General features: G+C 42.1%; 1 protein-coding gene across 2 annotated transcripts in view; it reads left to right on the top strand.

Moving 5' to 3' along the window:
- The window catches only part of DIP2B (DIP2 disco-interacting protein 2 homolog B (Drosophila)), a 103,255-nt gene extending 76,874 nt beyond the window's left edge, over positions 1-26,381 (top strand). The window contains exons 23-35 of one of the 2 annotated variants that reach the window (XM_008568974.1): positions 332-455; positions 1,785-1,906; positions 3,198-3,309; positions 5,668-5,777; positions 6,258-6,388; positions 7,677-7,845; positions 8,742-8,912; positions 10,043-10,104; positions 11,255-11,312; positions 19,420-19,494; positions 20,765-20,942; positions 23,024-23,147; positions 25,362-26,381. In XM_008568974.1, the coding sequence (XP_008567196.1) occupies positions 332-455; positions 1,785-1,906; positions 3,198-3,309; positions 5,668-5,777; positions 6,258-6,388; positions 7,677-7,845; positions 8,742-8,912; positions 10,043-10,104; positions 11,255-11,312; positions 19,420-19,494; positions 20,765-20,942; positions 23,024-23,147; positions 25,362-25,614 (1,689 nt within the window). In that variant the 3' untranslated portion in view covers positions 25,615-26,381. Of the gene's footprint in view, positions 1-331; positions 456-1,784; positions 1,907-3,197; positions 3,310-5,667; positions 5,778-6,257; positions 6,389-7,676; positions 7,846-8,741; positions 8,913-10,042; positions 10,480-11,254; positions 11,313-19,419; positions 19,495-20,764; positions 20,943-23,023; positions 23,148-25,361 lie in introns of those variants that run through there. The other variant, XM_008568975.1, reaches the window with a different exon arrangement.
- The last annotated feature ends 314 nt before the right edge of the window (positions 26,382-26,695 follow it).

Genomic DNA, 26,695 nt, shown 5'->3' on the forward strand with positions numbered 1-26,695 from the left:
CCAAAAAAAAAAAAAAAAAAAAAAAAAAAAAAAAAAAAAAAAAAAAATTAAAAATCCTTATGTATTTTTAAAACTACCTTAAACAAGAAGACTGTAAATATGCTTGATTTAAGTTAATGTTAATATTCCATAAGTACCCATAGACATTGAAAAGAAAAGGACTCCCTCAGGTGTCTTTTGATACCAGGGGAATTTCCACTAGAATTGATAACTTGCCAAGGATAATCTGCTAAGGCACAAGCCTTGTAGGTATGACATCAAATTGGCTGTACTTCGTGCTGTTTATTTCCTTCCTGAGCTGTGACCCATTTATCCTTTCTTCTGTTTAAAGGGAACTACTGTGTGCACAGCCAGCTGCCTTCAGCTTCATAAGCGAGCTGAGAGGATTGCATCAGTTCTTGGTGATAAGGGACATCTAAATGCAGGAGACAATGTGGTGTTGCTCTATCCACCTGGTAAGTGTTGGATCAGTAGGCTAGACTTTACACTCTATCACTAGACTACAGACTTTAAAAGGAGAGGAACTCAGGGCCAGCATCTGTGACCACGTAGGCTGTGTACTTCCAACACTGGGAGCACCATGCGCATAGGCTACCACGTGAACCAAGACTTGTCCCCCAGAGTTGTGCAGTACGATGGCTCTGCTGGGACTGTGTCTGTTTTATTTACTCTCATATCGCCATTATCAGTGCCTGGCCCAAAAAAGGCACTCAGTACATATTGAATGATGAATGAAGACTTCAGCTACCTCACTTTTGGAAACCCTCAAAACAGATGCTTTGTTTCTAGGAGTGTTCAGGAATGGGACCATTTCACCCAGTTTCCAAAAGAGCATTGTGCATGGACTCTGTTGACTTAACGTTCTTCATATCGAGGTTGATGTTTAGTATTTCTCTGTTATTGCTGCAAGCAACAGCCTTTTCATAATGAGAGGGACTTAGAATTATTTTGTGACATTTTGGTGTAAATATTCAAAATTTTAGGTGAAATATTTGACTTGTCCCTTCCTTTATTCCTTCTGGCACCTAACCCACTCATACAACCAGCCTTCTTTGTTTTACTCTGTGAGTTTACTTCATTTTACTCTGTGATTCTTACAATGCTATTTACATGGATACTAAGATGTCTTAGAAAAGCATCTGGTTTAGGAATCCTCCTCCTTGTTCCGGTGAGATTGCCTTCCATCCATCAGTTAATGACATGGTGATGGACCAGACATTTCCTGAGGAGGCCTCTCCAACCAGAGTCAACTTCATATCCAGTCACGCTTTGCCCCTCCCTAAGACTCGCACCAGTTGATAAAGCATCATCTAAGAACTCTTTCTCTTTAGCCTTCTCAGTACTTAGGGAAAGCTCCAGTGCTCCTCATCTCTCCCTTCTTCATTCTTTAATTTTCTTTGTTACGCATTCCTGATTTCTGCAGTTATTTCTCCTGAGTAATATCAAGTAATGATATCAAAATACCATCTTCAGGTTTCTTTCAACAGTTTACTTCTGATTTCTTTCTTTGTTATTCATGTACTTCTTTCTTGCCTTCACTTCCTTCTTTTTTTGGTGGCTGGCCAGAAGGAGATCCCAATGCTCTACCAACTGTGCTAATTGGCCAGCTGTTCAATTCCTTCTTAATTTTGAAAATTTCTCCTACTACTGTCTCTGTTAAATTATGGTCTAAATAACCCATTTGGCACATGATTTAATAAGCTCATTTTGGAAAATCTGCCTTTTACTTTCTCGGTGACACTGGCAATTGAGTGACTCTCCTGACAGGATGCTCTGTATTGCAGGCATTGAATTAATCGCTGCGTTCTATGGCTGCCTGTATGCAGGGTGCATTCCCGTGACCGTCAGACCGCCTCATGCTCAGAACCTCACTGCCACATTGCCCACGGTCCGCATGATTGTCGATGTGAGTGCCAACTATGCCTCGCCTTGTCCTCATCTCATAAAATCCAGCTTCAGACTACTAAGGATCCTTACTGATTTTCCAGTTTTTTTGAGTCAGGAAGTCAAATTTGTCTCCTGAAAACTACCTCCTTTTCCTTAATCTGGCCAAAGTGACCATCATTATTCAGTGAAGGGGCTGTGGGAAAGTGATACAGAATTGTGTGCACTAATCATGCACGTAAGGCAGTGAAGGTGTCGTTAGTAATTCTCCATACAACTTGTTTGTTTCCCCTCTTCTTAAATCATGTTTTCTGTCTAATATTTCTTCTGCACAGTGACCAAGGTAATTTTACATGCCAAACTCTGAATTCTCCCCAGTGTCAGGTCACTTTTATTTTGGTCAGTTTTGTACATTTATTTGATGGATCATTAAAAGATGTCCAGACCTTGCTGTGGAGGTGATAGAAGTTTTTACAGGATATGAGAATTGAAGAAAATAAGATAAATCCCTATTGCATCATATCCTAACATACTTTTAAAGCAAAGGGCAGTCTTGGCCGTCTACTGATAGGTTATAAAATTACAGTTTATGTGACATTTGTTTCCCTGAGAACTGCTGCTTTGTCAGCAACTTGAGCCTATAGCATAAAGCAGTGTTCACCATAGATGATTGTATTACAAAGTTTAATTCAGTAAAATGCCCTTGTCTGCAAAATGCGCCAGAAAAGCAGGGGAGGGGAGTTTCTTCCTGTTGGTGCAGTTTGTGAGCAAAGTAAGTCGCTCTGCTTGTCCGTGTGTAGCTGGGCAGGAGACCTTAGTTTCTGTGAGAGCTTATGTCTGCATAGTGTTCCTCAGATTCAGCATATGTTATAGGTCTGGTAAGTCTCACCATTCACTAGACTGTTGCAAACACTGAGTCCTTCAGACATGATTCCCTGACTCCTTTCATTCCTGGAGAACTACGAAATCCATGTCTTTATTTTACTGTGTTGTTAATGAAATCATGGGATTTCGGGATCCATACTGAGATTATAATTGCAAAATATTTGAGAATCACTGTTGTAAACAATAACTTGTCTTGTGAACAAGTCCATCACTCTGAGAGAATTAAGCGTTACAGATTTCAGACAGAAAAATGCAAAGGGAAAACACCGAAATCCTTTGTCCTTTATGTGTTCTTTGAAAAACAGACCCCCTCGCCCGCCCCACCCCATCCAGTGTGGTGTGCTAGCTGCCTTTAGGAGCAGCCAGAGCCTGTGGCGCAGCATCGGGGCTAAGCGTCCTGGTGTTATTGCTGTCCATTTGTTTTCCAGGTCAGCAAGGCAGCCTGTATTCTCACCACTCAGACCCTAATGAGATTACTGAGGTCCCGAGAGGCGGCAGCAGCTGTGGATGTGAAAACCTGGCCAACCATCATTGACACAGGTGAAAGGGAGATTTCTCCAGAGCTGTCGAGGGAGCAATAACATTTACTGTCTGAGATTTCCTAGATTCTCAGACCAAACATGTTTACATAGCTTTTATGTTGCAAAACATTCTTCCTGCTAAGATGGAGGCAAAAACTAATATCCAGTCAGCTTGTGCTTCCACAGGACTGGGACACAATAACACCCAGATCCAAAGAACCAGATCTCAATATGCTAAGAGCTCTTTACACCAAAAGTATCTTGCTGTTACTCTTGGTATCGAAAAGTGGATAGGGTTTTATGCTGAATGTGACCATCATGTACCCGTAGGGCTATATAAAACATTGAGACAGTCTTACCATTGACTTAAAGATGAGACATAATTGAAACAACATTGAACTAGGAGTCAGAAGACGTGCGTTCTAGTTCGAGCTTCATTACTTATAGCCTGTATAACTATGTAACTTTGAGATTACCCTTTGCTAAAATACTACCTACCTTTACCTAACTTCATATTTACTGAGATCAAATACAATATAATATGGAAATACTTTGAAAATCATAAAGCTCATGAATTTTAGATGGTATTCATGTTAAAGAAGTGAGGTAAGACACCAGGGATATCTGGAGAATCAGTATAGGAAAGAGAGTGAGTTTTGGAGTCAGGCAGATGGGGTTTAAATCCCGATATCTCTGCTACTCTCCGAGTAGCCTTACTAATCTGGACAAAACTGCTGTAAAATTGGGGTTGTAAAGACTAAGTGATGTAAAACATCTAGCATGTAATTATAATGATAGCTTTTAACTTTTATTGAGCCCTTATCATGTCAGTCACTTAACATGTATTACCTAATTTTACCCTTGCGATAACCCTATTAGATAGGTGCTATTTTTATCCTCATTTTGCAGATAAGAAAACTGAGACACAGGGAAGCTGAGTAAGTAGCAGAACTGAAATTCAGTCCCAGCCAGTTGGGCCCCATTTTCAGCCTCTTAGCAATTAAGTTCCTCCCTACCCTCTTTTCACTAAGTACCATATAGTGTCCACCTCGGCATCATTTATATGGATTTATATGCTGGAGTGACATGTGTTTGTGGTTATTGTGTGTCAGATACTGAACTAGATTTTTTATATGTGTTACTTAAGGACAGAAACACAGTCATATATAATATATAACAAACGGATTGTGTTGGTGTTAATGATGCAAGTAGATCTATTGTGGTTAAAGGACTCAGTCACGTTTCAGAAAGCCCTGAGATGTGGGCTGTGGTACAGACAATAGGAAGGTTTCTGTAGGCACATGAGTGGTCATGTGAGTAACCCTACCCTACACAAAGGTAGGTCAAAGGTGACAGTCTTTGGTGTGATCAGAGATGGGTGCCAATGACATGGAGATTTAAAACACAGAGTAAGAATTGTTTCTTGATACAGAAAGCCAAAGGAGCCATTGAAGAGGCATGGTTGGGGCTGCAGACATCTTTGACATCCTTGGTTTTGACGTACTTATGAAGCAAATTGGGGGTGGGGGTGGAGGTTATTATAAATGAGTAAAAGAAAATAATTTCCTTTTTTTTTTTTTTTTAAAAAAGATGACCGGTAAGGGGATCTTAACCCTTGACTTGGTGTTGTCAGCACCACGCTCAGCCAGTGAGCGAACCGGCCATCCCTATATGGGATCCAAACCCGTGGCCTTGGTGTTATCAGCACCACACTCTACCGAGTGAGCCACAGGCCGGCCCAAAGAAAATAATTTCCAATTCTAGATTACCTTTCTTGAAAATCTGCCAGGTTTACATGGAGAAAAACTGTCCAACTTTTAAAGCTATCCATGATAACTATAACATGTACCAAACTATAAATAATGAACTTTAACTTGAAACCAGCATGATTACAACAACTAAATCTTCTTGAGTGTCTGCTCAGTCAGTTGTTTTTTAAAGTGCTTTATGTGAATTAATTTCCCAACAATTCTGTGGGAGGAGGTATAATTTTAGGGATCTATTTTAGAGAAAAGGAAAATAGACACAAAGAGGTGAAATAACCCTGAGGTCACATCACTAATAGATGGATGAGCTGAGATTTGAACAGCAGCAGTCTGCTTTCCTACTGTGTTATGTTACCCCGTACTAAACTTCAGTTTAATAACTGTGCTTGATGTGCATTTGCTGGCTTATATTATTCAATGGTGTGCTCAACCTCAGCCCGCCTCTAAGAGTGACGTACATGAGCTGCTTGGTTAAATACAAGAAGCCTAAGCTTTAGCAAATTCCAGAAGCTAAATTTGGCCAGAGCAAAGCCACAGAAAACCAGTTAAGATCAATAATGTTCCTGTTTCAGCATTTCTGATTGACATGAGGTTTTTTCTTTTCATTGCAGATGATTTACCCAGGAAAAGGTTACCTCAGTTATATAAACCACCCACTCCTGAGATGTTGGCATATCTTGATTTTAGTGTCTCCACAACTGGCATGCTTACAGGAGTGAAGGTAAAGTAGTCTGGATATATTCACTCACTCACTGAATGCTGGTAAAATGCCAGGCCTGCAAAAAATAGAGATGACCAATGCCCCAGGGACTTCAGATGTAGAAGCTAAGTGGTTGTATCAGAGACGAGTAGGTGGAGGATCAAGGGTCCCTGCTATATTTAAATAAAAACATTAGCTCTTCCGGAATAAGTTATCCCAAGCAAGGAATTTATGAAGTATCTGAACCTAGCATAGAATCTAACAGATAACAAAAGTTCTAGTTAAGTCAATATGAAATCAGATTCATATATCATAAAATTCAGTATTAGCTAATGAACAGAAATGTGTTACCTTAATTTAAGCTTAGATTAGGCTTTGAAGCAATAAAAAATGTACATCATTTTAAGAAGTTTGGGGAATCGAAAGTTTCTCAGAGCTACCATTAGAGCTGTTTCTCTGTAGATGATATTTCCATCCTGTTCCATATTCCTTACTTTCCAGATGTCCCACTCTGCAGTTAATGCTCTTTGTAGAGCCATCAAACTCCAGTGTGAGTTGTATTCTTCTCGGCAGATTGCCATCTGCCTTGACCCTTACTGTGGACTTGGCTTTGCGCTCTGGTGTCTCTGCAGGTAGGGATGGAAAGCCAAAGAAACAATGTGTGGGGTATACTTTGGGGCTATAACCACCTCATTCTTCCCTTTGCTCCCTTAATTTGATAAAGTTTCAGTAAAATGCTGATGTTTACAGAATTTATGCACCTAACGTATCTCTGCTATTTGTTTTGTCTGTATTCCCTTTTTTCTTTTCTGTTAGTTTTATGCCCCATACGAAATGGCACTGATCCTATTACCTGCTCTGTGCTCCATACTGTAATCCTTGTTTTAGAAGCAGAGCCAAGTAGAAGGATGATACTTGGGTGAAATATGGCATGCTTTGACAGCCAGAACATACCCCCTAGGCTTGGCAGAAAAGAACATAATGGATGGGATGACAGCACACAAATGGGAAGTAGCACATTTGCCTAGCCAGGTTGCTTCTTGCCAAATAGCACGTGCCAGCTCCTTCCACCATCCGCCCAGGGAACCTAATCTCAGACCTGCTTTTTCACCTCCTTGGTGGACATCACAAATGCCGACAGCTCAGCGTCCTCCTTCTGTGTCCCCATTCTTTGTTATACATATGGCATATGACTCTGCCATTTCTTTCTTCTCATCCTGGCTGCACTATTGGGTTCAAGCCCTCATCATCTCTAACCTGGTCTGTTGCAGCCTCTCTTGTCTATGACCCTTCTGTGGCTCTCTAATCCTTACTCCATGTTGCTAGTTTTGCCCCAATTTAAAGCCACAGTGACTGCCTGCTGGATAGAATCTAAATTCCTTCCTATGGTAGTTAAGGCCTTTCACAGTTTGGCCCTCACCCTTCTGGCCTCACTTCCCTGTGTACTCTGTGCTCTCGGATTTCACTGGAATACTAATTCTGACAGCCTTTAACACCCCATACTTCTCTGCCTTTGTATATGCTGCATCTCTGCCTGGAACACCTGTACTACCATCCCCACTTCTTTCAGCCACTGTCAAATTCCTACTCTTTCTTCAAGCCCCAACTCAAGTATCGCCTACTCAGTGAAGCACTACTACCCCCCACCCTGGCTTTCCCAGCTTGAATGAATTACTCTTTATTCTATGATCTCAATGTCCTTTATTCACATCAGTTACCACACCTAATACAGTCTGCTTTATTTTATAGTTACTGTGTCTTATCAGTTGCATAGGAACAAGACTAATGCTTAGACCGTTATATCTAATGTGACCCTACACTGTCCTTTGCACCCAGTAAATATTTGTTGAATTGATGGTGTTCTAAAACATCCAGGTGTCTAGGATGAATTGATAATGTGAGCTCTTGTCTTTATTGCAGTGTCTATTCAGGTCACCAGTCTATCTTAATTCCTCCTATGGAGTTAGAAAATAACCTTTTCCTCTGGCTCGCCACTGTCAACCAATACAAGATAAGGGATACTTTCTGCTCCTATTCAGTAATGGAGCTTTGCACTAAAGGGCTTGGAAATCAAGTGGAGGTTCTAAAGGTAAGAAGCAGCGCAAATAGCCAGTCCTAAGAGGTTTTAAAAAATGGGCCAGGGCATGCTAATGCCAGAGTAGAGCCAGTCACTTAAATGGGTGTTTCGTAAACCTCAGGAAGTTTATCTCTTTCACCTTTCTAGTTTTGTACACTCTTTCAGAGTTTATTCTAATCCTTACCTAGTAGAGAAGGAGGCAAAATTGGTTGGGAGGCTAAAAGGAAATGACTTTGAATAAAGATAAAAGGAAACTGTGACTTCGATAGAATTTTTTCTAGTAGAATTAGAAACCACAGGCGGGCTGGTTAGCTCAGTTGGCTAGAGCGTGGTCCTCATAATACCAAGGTCCAGGGTTCAATCCCTGTACCAGCCAGCTGCCAAAAACAAAAGGAAATTAGAAACCACAGTGTATTAGAGATTGGGGACTGCCCCAAAGATAAGGGTGGCTCATCCATGGGTGTATCCAATGATTACATGTCTGACTGGCATGTGAGAAAGTCAGAAAATGCTGAATTTTTTTAAACAGAGAAATATGACCTTAAGAATGGAAAAAAGAGACAATAGATTAGATCTCCAGGATTCTAGATTTATTTTTCTCTTAGTCCCATCAAATAAGGAGAAATCAAAGGTACAGAAATGGGGAAGGATAAAAATGTATTGTTGAAGGCCAAAGATTTTAGATGAAAGAGGAAAGAAACAGAGAATGAGCAAATTTACTAGTGGGTAATTTTAATGGAATGCCATGGCATTTTGTTCTTTCCTCAAAGCTGCTTTTCTCCGTGTATATGAGGTGAGAATACACAGTTCCTTGGCTTTTCCTGACCAAAGAGGTAGAGCAGTGACTCTAGCTTACCAGTTCTTTTGTGAGCCTACTAATGTAGTGCACCTGTGGGGGTGTCTTGCAGACAAGAGGAATCAACCTCTCCTGCATCCGGACCTGCGTGGTGGTGGCAGAGGAGCGGCCTCGCATTGCCCTGCAGCAGTCCTTCTCCAGGCTCTTTAAAGATATTGGGCTGTCCCCTCGGGCTGTGAGCACCACATTTGGATCAAGAGTCAACGTAGCAATATGTTTACAGGTGACTGGCATGAAATCTTGTTTGCTAACCCATGGAAAAGCTCCTGAGCATGGGCTTTGAAGCTGGACCACCTGGGCTTGAGCCCTGGTCCACCTACTCACTATGGCACTTGGGGTGTTTATGTTGACTTCTCTGTTTTATTTTGCTCATCTATAAAATGAAGATGATAATATCATTCTTCACAGGGTCATTCTGTGGAATCACTGTGTTACTAGGTCAGCATGCGTGGAGCAGTGCTGGCTGACGAGCACCAGCAGAAATATCTGCTGGGGGTGGGGGAATAACAGTGGTAGTGTGTGGCCTGTGATAGTGACTCAAGAAGGTTTCCAAGTCCTGTTTGGTTTTATTTATATCTGACCTTCTATCTTTCTGTCTCCTGCATGTTCTACTCCTTTCTTTTGGCAAATGAAGCATAAATAAGCCTGTAGTCTCTTCTCCAGCCAGATGGGTAAATACAGAAAAGGGACTAAAATTGAGTCTGATTTTACGTGGCTTGGACGCAAATGTAGGCATGGACGACAGTGAGAGTGAAAAGTGGTACACGTGGGTGGATCCTTCCAGGTCTTCTATGACTGTGGCCAAGTGGCTTTCTAGAACTATCATGATGCTTTAAACTTGGAGCCCCAGTATGGGCCCCTTGCTATCAGCTGAGGCCAGTGTTGCTTTTGAAAATCCTTGGGATGGTAACTTGTCTCACCACTGCTTTGAGCCCAGGTATGAAACCATCCTCAGCTTGGTAAAGTTTCAGAGCCACTGCAGCCCTGTGGTGAGAGGGAGAGCAGAGGGCCTTCTCTACAGGGGAGGAAAGGAGAGAAACACCAGGATAACGCCAGGCCAGGAGTCTCTTCCACTTGTTGACTCTAATCCTGCTCACTTGGTTGAAGAGAGTGAGCTTTCAAAATAGAGTTTGGGGCTGGCTGGTTAGCTCACTTGGTTAGAGAGTGGTTTTGGTAACATCAAGATCAAGGGTTTGGATCCCAGTATCAGCCAGCTGCCAAAAAAACAAAGTAGAGTTTGGATTTTTCATATATATGGCTAAATTATCTATTTCTTGATTTGAAAATGTGAAATATGGAAATACAGTTCATTTACATTTTAAATAAACAATGCATTGGTTTATTTTTCTTTAGGGAACCTCAGGGCCTGATCCAACTACTGTGTATGTAGATCTGAAATCATTAAGACATGACAGGTACAGTAGATTCATTATGCTCATTCCCTGTTAGAGTTCCTAAGCATAAAAAGTGCTAAAGCTCTAAGCCAACATTTTCCCTCATTCCTTTTATGTTTGTATCTTCCAGGAGGGATATGGGAAGAGGGAAGGAATTCATTTTTATCATTAATACATGATAAGATTTACATTTATTAGAAGAAAGTTTTAATTCTCACAGTTGCTGCACTGTTTTCAATACTAAAATGTAATACTTAGTTCCTGCCTGTGTATAAGTATTTTGTGACATTTTACATAAGTTAAATTAAAATGGATAGTCTTTTTTCTCTGAGAGTTTAAAAGTAGAAGATGGGGGCCGAGCCTGTGGCGCGCTTGGGAGAGTGCGGCGCTGGGAGCGCAGCAGCGCTCCCGCTGCGGGTTCGGATCGGTGCGCTCACAGCGCTCACTGGCTGAGCGCGGTATGGTCAGTCTCAAAAAGGACAAAAAAAAGTAGAAGATGGGACAGACAAGATAAATGAGAAAGAGTAGGGTTATCGAAACACTTTATCTGAACCCCGTTGATAAAAAGCTGCCTCCTCTACCTCAGCTTAGAAGGAAACTTTAGCAATGTCCCAAGGTGGGCACTGGCCAAGACTCTTGAGACTTCTCCCCAATCCCTCTGACAGGATGTGTTCCCTGGTGTGCCCCATGGCACTGGCCCAGCCTGCACAGGAAGAGCATCTCTCACATGCAGTGGTTCTCAACCCAGGGAGATTTCGATCCCCAGAGGACATTTGATAATGTCACAACAGGGGGATTGATACTGACATCTAGTAGGTAGAGGCCAGGGATATTGCTACACACCTTACAATAGAGTTTGGGGCTGGCTGGTTAGCTCACTTGGTTAGAGAGTGGTTTTGGTAACATCAAGATCAAGGGTTTGGATCCTAGTACCAGCCAGCTGCCAAAAAAACAAAGTAGAGTTTGGATTTTTATTTTTTGTTGTAAGATAGTCCCTTACAACAAAAAATTGTCAGACCCAAAATGTTAGTAGTGCTGAGTTTGAGAAACTGCTCTAGGGTGAGAAGAAGAGACAGACTAGGGGTCCTGGGAAGGCAGTACACAACTGAAGTAGATACAGTGAACCCATTCTTTAAAAGGCTTATGCATAGTAAATATTGTTCTTCTGCAGGGTTCGTCTTGTGGAACGGGGTGCCCCCCAGAGTTTGCTCCTCTCAGAGTCTGGAAAGGTAATTTCTTCCATTAACTATTGGGAAGGTGGACTTTGTGAAGTGGTTCAGTTTAAAGAAACCTGAAGCCATATAATATATTAATATCCAAGGCAAGACTTAATTGAAATCTGGAGATAATTCAACAGTTTCAGCTTAGGTAATACTTCAAATTCATACAGGTACATAGACAAGAAGAATACTAGATTTGAACTTTCCTAATTTCCATTGATTTTTTTTTTTTAGACATCCATTTGACATGTTATTTTTATTGACAATCCAACAAAATGCAACGTTCATTATATGCAAGATGGATAGATGAGCAACACTTTAAAAGAGCCAATTCTACCTTTATAAATGTGACAAGGAGAAAAACTAAGGGTGGCAGATAGGGGGATGTGGTTCAAGAATAGGGACACACATTTAGAGTTGAAAGAGTCTCTCTGCTCTCTCTGCTTCCACCATCTTGCAATGTGAGACCCCAGGGTCACTGTCACCACCACCAGATGGACTTTGGACTTCCCAGCCTCAGAAACCAGTAAACGTTCAGAAAAGGACCTAATGGGCATAGCCAGGCACAGTGTGAACTAGAGAACTGGTGTTCTGCACAAGTATTAGAAGAGCACCACTTCTTCCTCTCCAGTGATCATTACAGTCTCAATTTGAAGAGGAAAAAATCCCAGCAGTGACCTCATAAGCCCAGCAGCCACCAAGGTGAGCTGAGACCCTCATGACATGGGGCCTCAGTCTAAGGCCCCGGAGGGAAGGGAAGCACCTACAGCGCAGCAGGCACCAAGGTGAGCTGCGACCTGTATGGCACCAGAGGCTCATTCAACAGCCACAGAAAGCTGGAACAAGAGCCAAGGTGGTGTAATATAGCCACCGCCACACCTACTGTCACCGCAAGGACAGTTCACCACCACAGTAGCAGCCAGGGCCACTCTATGAGCAATCTGCCTCTCACTTGACTACACTGATATAAGAAGAGTAACCAGTAGAGCCTGCAAATAGAGGAGGAAATCTTTTTCCTCATAGCCAACCCCAGAGTAATAGAAGAAGCAAGACCTGTACCAGATGACCAAACATCAATGAAAAAAATACTTGAACTTACAAATAAGAAGATATGACACAACCAAAGGAATACAGTAATGCTCAAATTCCAGACCCCATAGAACAGGAAATCCTTGAAATGTCTGAAAAGGAATTCTGAGCCATGATCAAAGAGATAAAAGAAGACTTAATAAGAGAACACAAGGAAACAAGAAAAAATATTCAGAGTGTGAAGGAGGAAATTTACAGAGATTAATACCTTCAAAAAGAGTGTAGCAGAACTCCTAGAAATGAAAGAGTCACTCAGTGAACTAAAAAACACAACAGAGAGCTTGAGCAGCAGGCTAGAGCAAGCAGAAGAAAGAATTTCAGATCTTGAAGATGGTCTTCTCAAAATAACCCAGGCAGAAAAAAAAAAAGGGTAAAAGAATTAAAAATAATGAAGAAGGGCCAGCCCGGTGGCGCAGTGGAGAGTGCGCCGCTTGGGAGCGCGGCGGCGCTCCCGCCGAGGGTTCGGATCCCATGTGGAGACCGGTTCCCGCTCACTGGCTGAGCGTGGTGCGGGCGCAACACCGAGGGTTGTGATCCCGTTACCGGTCAGTAAAAAAGACAAAAAGGAAAAAAAAAATAATGAAGAAAATCTAAGAGAAATAGCAGACAACCTCAAGCACTCTAACATCCAAATTGTGGGTATTCCAGAAGGGGAGGAGAAAGGAAAAGGTATTGAAAATGTGTTCAAGGAAATAATAACAGAAAACTTCACAGGTATAAGGAGATATGTAGACCTTCAGATCCAGGAATCTCAAAGGTCCCCAAACACATTCAGTCCAAAAGGATCCTCTCCTGGGCCGGTCCGGTGGCTCACTGCTACAGTGCGCCACTTGGGAAGTGTGGCGGCGCTCCCGCCGAGGGTTCGGATCCCACATACAGACCAGTTCCCGCTCACTGGCAGAGCGAGGTGCAGGGAGCAACACCAAGGGTTGCGATCCCATTGCCGGTCCCGGGCCGGTACGGGTGCAACACTGAGGGTTGCGATCCGTTGCCGGTCATGAAAAAAGACAAAAAGGAAAAAAAAAAAAGGATCCTCTCCAAGACACATTATAGTCAAATTTGCAAAGCTCAAAGACAAAAAGAGAATTCTGAAAGCAGCCAGAGAAAAGCATCAAGTCACCTATACGGGAACCCCCATGAGACTAACAGCAGACTTCTCAACTGAAACCCTACAGGCCAGAAGAAAGTGCAATGATATATTCAAAATACTAAAAGAAAAAAATTGCCAACCAAGAATTCTTTACCCAGCAAGGCTCTCCTTCAGAAATGAGGGAGAAATAGCATATTTCCCAGACAAACAAAAATTGTAGGAGTTCACCACCGCAGGACCAGCCCTGCAAGAAATTCTCAAGGGAGTCCTTCATCTGGAATCTGAATAATGATGATCACTATCATGGATACACAAGGAAGAGCAAAACCCACCACTAAAACAAAAATGCCAGTGACAGAAAGAAGCTAAATCATGCCATCTCAAGTTTCCAACTAACATTGAAGAAGAGAAATAAAAGGGGAAGTAATGATCAAAAGATATTTAAAGGACCAGCCCATGGTTCACTCGGAAGAGTGCAGTGCTGATAACACCAAGGCCACGGGTTCGGATCCTATATAGGGATGGCCGGTTAGCTCACTGGCTGAGCGTGGTGCTGACAACACCAAGCCAAGGGTTAAGATCCCCTTACCGGTCATCTTTAAAAAAAAAAGAAGAAAGATATTTAAAACATCTAAACAAAAAGCAATTAAATGACAGGAATTAAGCAATACCTGTCAATAACTACCCTAAATGTGGATGGATTAAACTCCCCATTCAAAAGACACAGACTGACTGACTGGATTAAAGAGCTAGACCCAAGTATATGCTATCTTCAAGAGAACCATTGCACCTGTAGAGACACACGGACTAAAAGTGAAGGGATGGAAAAAGACATACCATGCAAATGGAAACCAAAAACGAGCAGGAGCATCTATTTTTATATTGGGTAAAATAGACTTTAAACTAAAAAACATAAAAAGAGACAAAGAAGGCCACTATATAATGATAAAAGGATCCACTTAGAAGAATAACAACATAAATATGTATGCACCCAGTACTGAAGCACCCAGATATATAAAGCAAACACTCTTAGACCTAAAGAAAGAAATAGGCCGTAATATGTTAATAGTGGGTGTTCTGAACACCCCTCTGTCAGTATGGGACAGATCTTCCAGGCAACAAATCAACAAAGAGACACAGGACTTAATCTACACCTTAGACCAACTGGACATGGCAGATATGTACAGAACATTTCACCCAATGACTAAATATATTTTCTTCTCAGCACATGGAACATTCTCCAGGATAGACCATATATTAGGTCACAAATCTAGTCTTAGCATATTAAAAAAATTGAAATCATTCCAAGTTTCTTTTCAGACCACAATAGGCTAGAACTGGAAACTAATAACAAGCAAAACCCTGGAAACTAAACATTACGCTCCTGAATGACCTATGGGTCCAAGAAGAAATTAAACAGGAAATCAAAAAATTTCTTGAAGCTAATGAAAATATAGATATATCATACCAAAACCTGTGGTATACTGCAAAAGCAGTACTAAGGGGGGAAATTTATTGCAATAAACACATACATCAAAAGAATGGAAAGACTTCAAATAAACAACCTAACACTACTCCTCAAAGAACTTGAAAAACAACAATCCAATCCTAAAGGTAGTAGACGGAAGGAAAGAATTAAGATCAGAGCATAACTAGATGAAAATAGAGACCCCCAAATGATAGAAAAGATCAATGAAACAAAAGTTGGCCTTTTAAGAAGATAGATAAAATAGACAAACCATTAACTAGGTTAACAAAAAAAAGAGAGAGAGAGAGAAGAGCCAAAGAACAAAAATCAGAAATGAAAAGGGAGACTTTACAACTGATACCACAGAAATATGAAGAATCATTAGAGACTATTATAAACAAATGTATGACAACAAATATGAAAACATGGAAGATATGTATAAGTTTCTGGATACATACAAACTACCCAGACTGAACCAAAAAGAGATAGAAAACCTGAACAGACCAATAACAAGCAACAAGATTGAAGCGGTAATCAGCAATCTTCCAACTAAGAAAAGCCCAGGTCCAGATGGCTTTACATTTGAATTCTATCAAACCTTTAGAGAGGCATTAATACCAGTTCTCCTCAAACTATTCCAAAAGATTGAAACAGTTTCTCCCAAACTTATTCTATGAGGCCAACATAACTGATACCAAAACCAGATAAAGACACAACAAAAAAGAAAATTACAGGCCAATATCCTTGATGAACATAGATGCAAAAATCCTCAACAAAATATTAGCAATTAGAATACAGCGACACATCAAAAAAAAATTAAACACCATGATCAAGTGGGATTCATCACTGGGATGCAAGGATGGTTCAAAATACAAAAGTCAGTAAATGTAATACATTCAGTAAATGCGAAAATCAAGGACCAAAACTATATGATTATCTCAATAGACGCTGAAAAAGCATTCGATAAAATTCAACACCCCTTCGTGATAAAGACTCTCAACAAATTAGGTATAGAAGGAAAGTATCTCAACACAATAAAAGCCATTTATGACAAGCCCACTGCCAGTAACATTCGGAATGGGGAAAAACTGAAGGCTTTTCCCTTAAGAAGAGGGACAAGACAAGGATGCCCACTCTCACCATTTCTATTTAACATAGTACTGGAGGTACTAGCCAGAGCAGTCAGGCAAGAGAAAGAAATAAAGGGCATCCAGATTGGAAAAGATGAAGTCAAACTGTCACTATTTGCAGATGACATGATACTATATATAGAAAAACCTATATACTATATATAAAAAAGACTCTATCAGAAAACTCCTAGAGCTGATTAATAATTTCAGTAATGTTGCAGGGTACAAAATAAAAGCTCCCAAATCAGTTGCATTTATGTTCTCCAATATTGAGCTAACAGAAGGAGAAATCAAGAATGTAAGCCCATTTACAACAGTCTCACACACACACACAAAAAACCTAGGTATCAATTTAACCAAGGAGGTCAAAGATTTCTACAACAAGAACTACAAACCACTACAAAAAGAAATTAAAGAAGGCACAAAAAAATGGAAAGACATTCCACGCTCTTGGATTGGAAGAATTAACATTGTGGAAATGTCTATACTACCCAAAGTGATCTACAGATTCAGTGCAATCACTTTATGAACATGAGCCTGAAAGCACAAGCAAAAAAAGAAAAAATTAACAAATGGGACTATATCAAATTAAAAAGCTTCTGCTTTTAGTTTAAAAGCAGACAACCTACAGAGTGGGAAAAAATTTTTGCTAACTATGCATCCGACAAGAGATTAATACCCGTAATATACAAGGAACTCAAGCAATTACACAATACAAAAACAACGCAATTAAAAAATGGGCAAAGGCGGTGGCGCACTGCTATAGTGCGCCGCTTGGGAAGTGCGGTGGCGCTCCCGCCGAGGGTTCGGATCCCACATACAGACTGGCCGCTCACTGGCTGAGCGAGGGGCGGGAGCAACACCGAGGGTTGCGATCCCGTGGCCGGTCCTGGTCCGGTACGGGCGCGACACTGAGGGTTGCGATCCGTTGCCGGTCACGAAAAAAGACAAAAAGGAAAAAAAAATGGGCAAAGGAACTGAATAGACATTTTTTAAAGGAAGACATACAGATGACCAACAGGTACATGAGAAAATGCTCAACATCACTAGTTATCAGGGAAAAGCAAATTAAAACCACATTGAGATAACACCTCACCCCAGTTAGACTGGCTGTAATCAAAAAAGATGGAAAATAACAAATGCTGGAGAGGATAGGAGAGAAGGGAATGCTCCTACACTGTTTGTGGGGTTATAAATTAGTACAACCACTATAGAAAACAGTATGGAGGTTTCTCAAACAACTACAGATAGATCTTCCATGTGATCCAGCGATCCCACTTCTGGATATATACCCAAAGGAATGGAAATCATCATGTCAAAGGGATACCTGCACTCCCGTGTTCATCACAGCTCTGTTCACAATAGTCAAGATATGGAACCAACCTAAATGTCCATCGATGGACAGTTGGATAAGGAAACTGTGGTATATATACACCAGGGAATACTACTCTGCCATAAAAAAGAATGAAATTCTTCCATTTGTAGCAACATGGATGAGCTTGGAGAAGCTTATGTTGAGTGAAACAAGCAAAGCACAGAGGGATGAATACAGCATGTACTCACTCATAAGTGGGAGCTAAAAGAGAAAGAAGGAAGGAAGGAAAGACCACAGTGGTGCATTGGATTTGCAGGAGAGAACACACCTAGGGATACAAAGTGGAGTGGGGGAAAGGAGAATGGGGAGGGGGGTTGGGGTAGTTGGGTGGGGGACATGGGGTATAATCACAATTTGTGGTAATGGGCATGCTGCCAGTATGGATCTGGCCATCACATCTTGGGCATGAGTGGTGACAATCAGCTTTGTACACCAATAAAAAGTAATAATAATGTATCATAAAAAAAATTAAGTTGAAAGAGAAGTCAAAATGGAGAAGAGGTTAAAGATATTTGAGAGGGCCGGCCCGTGGCTCACTCGGGAGAGTGCGGTGCTGATAACACCAAGGCCCCGGGTTCGGATCCCATATAGGGATGGCCGGTTCGCTCACTGGCTGAGCGTGGTGCTGACAACACCAAGTCTAGGGTTAAGATCCCCTTACCGGTCATCTTTAAAAAAAAAAAAAAAAAAGATATTTGAGAGAATGAACATCTGTAAAAGTAAGATTTTTTTAGATTAGAAAGAGGCCTTAAAATGTCAAAGGAGGGGCTGACCATTTTGTTTGGTGTGTGGTGCTAGTAACACCAAAGTCCAGGGTTCGATCCCTGTACCAGCCAGCTGCCAGAAAAACAAACAAATGAAAAAATATATAAAACATCAAAGGAGAGATTGAGTTACAAGCAATTCACTAAGAATGGTAGAACACCCACGTGCACTATCAAAGTAGGTGACGGGTTATTTCTTCGACAAGATAGTGATGATGCCTTAGAATCCCTTTCAGTAATTCTGAAAGACAGAGAGAAAATTAGGAAGGAAAAAAAAGGGATCTATTCTAGTTTCACTCTACCATTTGAGCTTTTTGCAGTGGGGCTGGGTTGATTCTGTTATCATCTTGTCCAATCTCCGTTTTGCCTCACTAGCACCAGGCACATCTTAGGAGCATCATCACAGAGCCATGAAGTACCTGGCCCAGACTAGAGAGGACAGTCTCTTCTCTTCCTTCCTTGAGGTTTTAGATATTTGACCATAGATAATTATGGTAGGGCTTCTTGAGTAACCTCTTACTGTAGAAATCCAAGAAAAAAAAAGCAAGGCTTCAGGGGAGAGAGTATGAGCAGAGAGGGGCCTTTCTTTGCTAGGGCATTCTGAGCCATTCTGTCAGCCAGCACATGTCTTCCTTTTCCCTCTTGAAGATCCAGGCCTGTGACATCTTTCATGATCCTGGGGACATGGATGACTTTCCATTCTCCTGCAAAGCTGCCACCTTCCTCTCTCACTCTTAAAATTCCTCTAACTCTAGCACTGGCTGACAATGGGATTGGAGTCCTTCAGGGTATCCCACCCTACTGCCTTTTCCTTTTAAGGGCAAGGAAGTTTTAAGGAGTTTTACTGCTATCATTCCAGTGACCAAGATATAGACCATGAAAAAGGGAAATTACATGGTTAAGTTATTCTACAGATTCTTTGATCCTGATCTGTAGTTTCTCATGCCATTGAAGAACTGGTAGACTGGTTCCATTTTATTTTTGAGGATGAGTCTTATTAGACCTCTGGTCTCCACTGAACTGAGGAAGATTCAGTGAAAGCAAAACAGAAGGTGTCTGCTGTTGTCCTCTCAGGGTGGCCATTCTGGTGACCATTTCACTTGACCCCTGCCACTCACACATCCCAGCAGGTAACTGCATTTCCTAGAAGTCGTTAGATTTGATTGAACCCAATCTTTGTATTTTCCCTTAAATCTTTAGATTTTACCCGGAGTGAAAGTGGTTATTGTTAATCCTGAAACCAAAGGACCTGTTGGAGACTCTCACCTTGGAGAGGTATGTAAAATTTTCATTTTTACTCTGAAAAGTCAGCAGTTAAAAGACTCTAGGATTCACAGAGAAACTGTAGATGTAGCTTTTCCCTTATTGTGAATAGAGTTAATCTTTCTCTGTAAGGCATGAGACCAAAATGGACAGAAAGGGGGGATTGAGACTGAGTTCAAGAAAAGATTTAGGCACCCAAACTAGAAATAGTGGACAAATAGAATTTGTTAAGTCCTACCTGTTCCCACCTATTAAGGAACTGAAAGAAGCCACATATATAAAATTTTTTAATTAATGCAAATGTTATATTCCAAAATGTGTCCATTTTGGTATTAGTATAAAACCATTCTAAAAGACTTTTCTTCCTTCAGATTTTTGAGGGATATTGATGTTTCCTCCTGTAGCTTAATGGGAGTAGTACTATAAGTACAGGAGCCAGATGACCTGGCTCTGCCAGTTACCAGCTGCTCAATATTGGGCCTATGTGGGCCTCAGTTTCCTTATCCATAAATAATAATAGCACCTACCTCACCAACCAAGTAGCATCATTGTGGCAATTAAATGCTTTAATACCCCCATCTGTAATGCATACGGAACAGTGTCTGTCTAATGAGTTCTCAATAAATACTAGCCAGTATTATCATTGTTAGCTACTGGTCTGTTTACATTGTAAACTCAAATACCCTGTGGTTTCCCTGAGGCTTTAAACCATAGTTATACAGAAGCACAGAAATGATCCCTTGGTGGGGCTGGCCCATTAGCTCAGTTGGTTAGAGTGCAGTGTTATAACTCCAAGGTCAAGGGTTTGGATCCCCATACCGGTCAGCCACCAAAAAGAAAAAAAAAAAGAAATGATCCCTCAGTACATTTGTGGGAGTCCAGAGGAGACTGAGCAGTGAGCCAGGAAGGCAGTGCACCCCAGTGTTTAAGAGCTTCTGGAACCACACAGGCTTGGGTCTGAGTCTTCTAGTGTCTGCATCTTAGGTGAATTACTTAACTTCTTATCTTTTCATCTGTAAAATGGAAAGAACATTAGTGCAAACTATATTGTCCTGTCATATTATGTCAGGATTGTCAGAGGTTAGGCACATAAAGTACTTAACCTCACTGTTCAGCACACAGTAAACACTTGGTAAAATGTCAGCTGCCTGTATTGTTGCAGTGGTGGTGTTGTCTTTAATATAAAAATGAGATTTAAAAATCAAAATAATGTGTCCCAAGAGAATTTACTTGGTACATTTGTATGTTTCTGGTAAAATGTGATCAGTACCCTTTCTTACAGATTTGGGTGAACAGTCCCCATACAGCCAGTGGCTACTACACCATCTATGATAGTGAGACTCTTCAGGCTGATCATTTCAACACTCGCCTCAGCTTTGGGGATGCTGCGCAGACACTCTGGGCTCGGACAGGCTACCTTGGTTTTGTCCGCCGGACTGAGCTCACAGCAGCCACTGGAGGTATCGTCCACACCCGCTCCTCCCCTTTCGTCCTGCTTTGCATTTCTGTAGCACTGGCTGGCGTCCTTCACCCTGCCTGTGGATTGTATAGTGTGTGTGTTTAATTTTCCCCTCTGTGCCTCTTGACCCCATAAGTGAATTTACATCCATGTGAAGCAGCGGGGGGCGGGGGGGCATAGTGATATGCCTGATGATAAGGAAGTAACCAGAGGAACAAAGACCTTCAGCCCATCTGGGGCTGATTCCAGGCCCAGGCAAGCTCCTTGAACAGGTATCACCTCTTTTGGCCCTTCTACCTCTGCTCACCATTTGGGGAGCAGGAGGAACAGCTCTCATCCCTCGGGGGGTCAGTCTGAGGAGCCATCCTGCTGCTGCACTCTAGTCCCTCAGTGTCACACTGGAGAGAAGCCTGCTTGTTGGCAGGGCTCTGCTGTACAGATTCCTTCCAGTCACTCCCTTCCCAGCTGATTGTCATGGATTCCCTGCTGTTCAGCCTTTCTTCCTGACTGGCATTAATAGCCATCTTAAAATACCCAACACTAACTGTATTGTGCACCCAGAGAACTGATACAAGTAACTCGCTGGATTTCAGGGGCCTGAATTGGACCATGCCATTTCTCCTCAGCTCCTCACATGTGTTCCATACTAACAAGCATCCATAGCTTTTCCGTATGTCATGGGGAGGCAGGATAACACAGGAGAAGAGGGCAGCCTCCGTAGCCAGATGCCCTGGTTTGCAGCCCGTCTCTGCCATTTGCTGTGTGACCTTGAGCAATCACTTCTGTTTCCTACCTGGAAAATGGGAGTGACTATGTCTCCTGCCTCATGGAAATAATGTGAGATTAAATAATATGATATATTCCTAAAACAGTACCTGGCACATAGAAAGCGCTCATATGCCATTAACTGCTGTGTTTCTGTTGTTCCTGTTACTATCAGTCTTTGTGTTGTTGTTACTATCAGTCTTTATGAGCTCTTCACAGGTGAAGGGAACCTCCGCTGGACCTCCTCTCCGACAGCTTCTATCACTTTGTTTTACTAAATTTTTCAGAAATCTACCTTTTCCAGAAAATCTTACAAAATCATCTCCCTTCTGTGTCTTAGCTGGATTACAAGCCTATTAATATCCAGGACTAGTCTCCTTATTCTATAATCCTGTTCCTTATATCTGGGTGCCATGAAGATATCCAGAAACAGTGACACATGTTTATCTCCTCTCTGTCTCAAATCCTCTCTCTCCTTCCTCCTCCCCTCCACCAGCCAACATTTGGCTAATACCTATTTATCCTTAAAAGCTTAGCCCTGGCTTCAGCCTGTCCAGGAGCCTTTCCTGAACCTTGCCGGGCTCAGGGGATGTCCTCTGTTCCCCTCACACTGCACACACACTCCTGTCGCAGGGCTTATATATTACAGTGGGATGCCTATTTCTGTCTTTTCCCCCCACGAGACTGTAAGGATCTTCAGAGCAGGAATCATGTTTTGTTATCTTTGTGTCCCCAGCACTCAGCACAATTCCTGACATATAATAAGCTAATTTCTTATAGCCCTTAGAACGTACCACATGCCATGTTAGCTGCCTTGCATGGATTAACTCATTTAATCCTCATGACAGCCATTTATTATTATTACTGTCTCATGGAGGTGTAGGAGAACTCAGAGCCTTAAGGAATTTGCCCAGTTACACAGCTGGTAATGGGTAGGGCCAAGTGACAGGCAGTCTGAATGCTGTGCTCTTAAGTCCCACATTATAATGCACTCAACATGTGTCTGAGGGGCCAGCCCGGTGGCGCACTTGGTAGAGTGCGGTGCTTGGGAGCGCGGCGGCGCTTCCACCGAGGGTTCGGATCCCATATAGAGACCGGTCCGCTCACTGGTTGAGCGCAGTACGGGCGCGACACTGAGGGTTGCGATCCTGTTGCCGGTTGCGGTACGGGCGCGACACTGAGGGTTGCGATCCCGTTGCCAGTTGCAGTACGGGCGTGACACTGAGGGTTGTGATCCCATTACCGGTCACGAAAAAAGACAAAAAGGAAAAACAAAAAAAAACGTGTCTGAGCCATATTTCTCTCTTTTTCTGTCAGAGCGTCATGATGCATTATATGTGGTGGGAGCTTTGGATGAAACACTAGAGCTGAGAGGATTACGATACCACCCGATCGATATTGAGACTTCAGTATCTCGGATCCACAGGAGCATTGCTGAATGGTAAATTCCCCAGCATAGACTTTGTTTCCCACCTCAGCTTTACTAGTAATTAAAATTGATCTAATTAGTCAGCCAGCTGTACCAAATACCCACCCACAGAAGTAGAATTCCACAAGGAGTGAGGAAACAAGTAAACTGGTTCTTGTCTTGGGTGTGCCATCTGCTGTGGCCAACAAGTCCTGTTCACAGGAGCCAGATGAGGCCACAGAGACACCATGGAACACTATGGTTCGTTCTGTGGAACACTGTGGAACTGAGTCCTTTTTTAATGATGGACTCTCAAAATTGGAAGGTACCAACATCATCTGCCTCTAGGAAGTCAGTGTAGAATGGTGGAAAGAACCAAGACTTTAAGGTCAAAAGACCCTGCTTAAAGGCTCAGTTCTTTTACACTGCTTTCCTCATTGTAAAACACTATCTCTATTTCCTGATGATTGGAAAGATCAGATGAGAATGTGCTTTGTATACTGTTAAACAGTAAGCAGATGAAAAAGATCATTATCATCTCATCCAGTTTCTTTCTCATTGCATAATTCCTTCTACATTCCCTGATAAAGGATTTTTCAACCTCATATTGACTCAAAATTCCTCAAAATTAAAACTCTACAGTTTTTAACCTACATGTTTTCATTCTGGGTTCTTGACTATTCAAAATTCATCCAGTTTCCTTTCTACATATGTGTCAGTGTGTTCTTTTTCAGTTTTTTCCCCCCATGCTAAATAGCCCTAGTTCTTTTGATGGTTACACATGCTTTCTATATACTTCTTTGAGTAAAGATGTCAAAGTCTTGTTCAAGCCTGTGGAAAGACTCTGACCAAGGCAAGAACATTTTATCAAAGAAGCATCTGGAAAACATGCAGAGAAGCTGGGTGCCATGGTTACCCTCTAATTTAAGACATTTGACTTTTAATGGAAACAGATATTCTTTTTTTTTTTTTTGTCTTTTTGTCTTTTTTCCGTGTCCGGCAACGGATCGCAACCCTCAGTGTTGCCCCCGTACCGGACCGGGGACCGGCAACGGGATCGCAACCCTCGGCGTTGCTCCCGCGCCTCGCTCAGCCAGTGAGCGGGAGCCGGGCTGTACGTGGGATCCGACCCCTCGGACGGGAGCGCCGCCGCGCTTCCCAAGCGGCGCACTATCCCGTGCACCACCGGGCCACCCCGGAAACAGATATTCTTTTTTTTTTTTTTGTCTTTTTGTCTTTTTCCGTGTCCGGCAACGGATCGCAACCCTCAGTGTTGCCCCCGTACCGGACCGGGGACCGGCAACGGGATCGCAACCCTCGGCGTTGCTCCCGCGCCTCGCTCAGCCAGTGAGCGGGAGCCGGTCTGTACGTGGGATCCGAACCCTCGGGCGGGAGCGCCGCCGCGCTTCCCAAGCGGCGCACTATCCAGTGCACCACCGGGCCACCCTGGAAACAGATATTCTGTACATTTTTATTTAATAACTGAAATCTGTTTTTAAAAAGTTTAGTACTGTATATCACAAGTCCAGTCAGACCTTCTAACCCAGTAACCATCCCCTTCAATGGAAGATGACTTTCTACCATAGTTATGGTACCTTTACACTATTGGAGATAACTTTCGTGGGGCACTAAATAGCTCATACGAGGTCAGACAGACTTTCTTCCTATAGGGTTTAAGAATATTGTCTTAGTCAAAGCTCTTATGTTGCAAATAATGAACTGTCTTCAAAAACCTCAAGTGAAAAGAGAGAATCAATGGAAAGAACACCTGGCTCTCTCAGAGCTTCCAAAAAGACTGACTCTGGGTCTCAGGAAAGGTAGGAACAAGGGACAAGAGGCCATCAGGAACCACTCTCCTCTCTTACTTTCTAGAGTCATAGGGGCATCCACTTCATTCTTCACTCCTATTGTTTGGCAGCTGGCTGGTCCAGGGCCTCTCTCCTCCTTGAAGAGCCATTTTCTGTGCTTCTTTGCACCATGGCTACCCCAGAATTTTCAAATCCACGTGTCCTTAGTTCAGTTGATCAGCTAACAGTTTTGAATCCCACTTTCAAACTCCCAGGAGATTGTGGATGGCTCAGCTAATCAGCTGTGATCACAGGGGCAAGGTCATATGTTATAGATGTGACTGCTGACCTTCTGGCTAGGATCCAGGAGAGAAGGCAATACTCAGGGAAATAGGCAGATACTGTAAGAGATGACTGGTAAATGTAACAACATGTTAACTGCATATCATTGAAATTTCAGTGCCGTGTTCACGTGGACCAACTTGCTTGTGGTGGTTGTGGAACTGTGCGGCTCTGAACAGGAAGCCCTAGATCTGGTTCCTTTAGTGACCAATGTAGTCCTGGAAGAGCATTACCTCATCGTTGGCGTTGTGGTTGTGGTGGACCCAGGTGTCATCCCAATCAACTCCAGAGGAGAGAAGCAGAGGATGCACCTCCGTGACAGCTTCCTAGCTGACCAGTTAGACCCCATTTATGTGGCTTATAACATGTAACCATCCTTGTGGGGACTGCAGGGGGCCTTCCTGAAGAATCACAAAGACTGAAGACCTGTAGCTAGGAGCAGGCTTTCAAATGATGTGAAATAAGCTGAGATGGCTACATCTTTCTTTCATCTCATCTTGTGGGGTTCTGCAATCATAGCACACAGGAAAGGGGAATTCTGTAGTGGCAAATGAAAAAAATGTTAACAGTCTTATTAGACATGAGCTTTGACATAGCGTGAGTAGCACGTTACTGAAGCAATTACATGCATGTTGCATTTTTTTCATCTGTTGTACATACTTGTATTTTTATCTAATGCTGTTTTAGAATTTTGTAAGGGAATTAATGAATTCACATGAAGGGGGTAGTCTGAGTTACACAGTTCCCCGCTCTGTACTGTATTTGCCATTTTACCATAGCTGGATGTTCTGCGGGTTTTATTAACATGGAACTACTCAGCTTACTTTGTCAACCCATAAGCAAATCAGATAACCCACTGAATATGAGAATTACTTTATATATATAATTCTTGACTGTAAAACATTTTGACCAGTGTTTTAAACATGTAAATAAGAATACACATAATTCAACTAAAGAATTTAAGAATTGGCTTGTATAACAACCAAAGTAGAAACATTTCTACTTTGAGAGAATTTCAGTATTCTCTTGATGTAGTGTAATTGATTAGGTAACTAAAATGTACAAATTGTTTGCAGGTTTCACTGCACATTGTTCTATGTCTTTGTTGGCTGGTGTATTCTATAAACTTAAAGCTGCCTATGTTTGTTTTTAAAGCCTGCATTCCCAGAATCAGCTTAAGCTTCCAAGAATTCATCCTATTTCTTTAAACTGAAAAATCTCAGTTTAAAAATCAAAATGTTAAGATGAAGCTAAAATTCATCAGATCCCACCCTATGCTTAGAAACCACAATAACTCACTCTGGCCCCAGTGTTGAAACTCTCTCTCAAGAGTAAAGTGACTACATAAGAATTCAGAATTTCCTCTTTTTTCCAGGCCCATCGTAGACTGTGTCTACAGTTTATACATATAGCTTCTCTTTTCTGAAAGCTGAAGAATGTCCTCTGTTCTTC

This window comes from Galeopterus variegatus, unplaced genomic scaffold, assembly GCF_000696425.1.
Source record: "Galeopterus variegatus unplaced genomic scaffold, G_variegatus-3.0.2 Scaffold455, whole genome shotgun sequence".
NCBI lineage: Eukaryota > Metazoa > Chordata > Mammalia > Dermoptera > Cynocephalidae > Galeopterus > Galeopterus variegatus.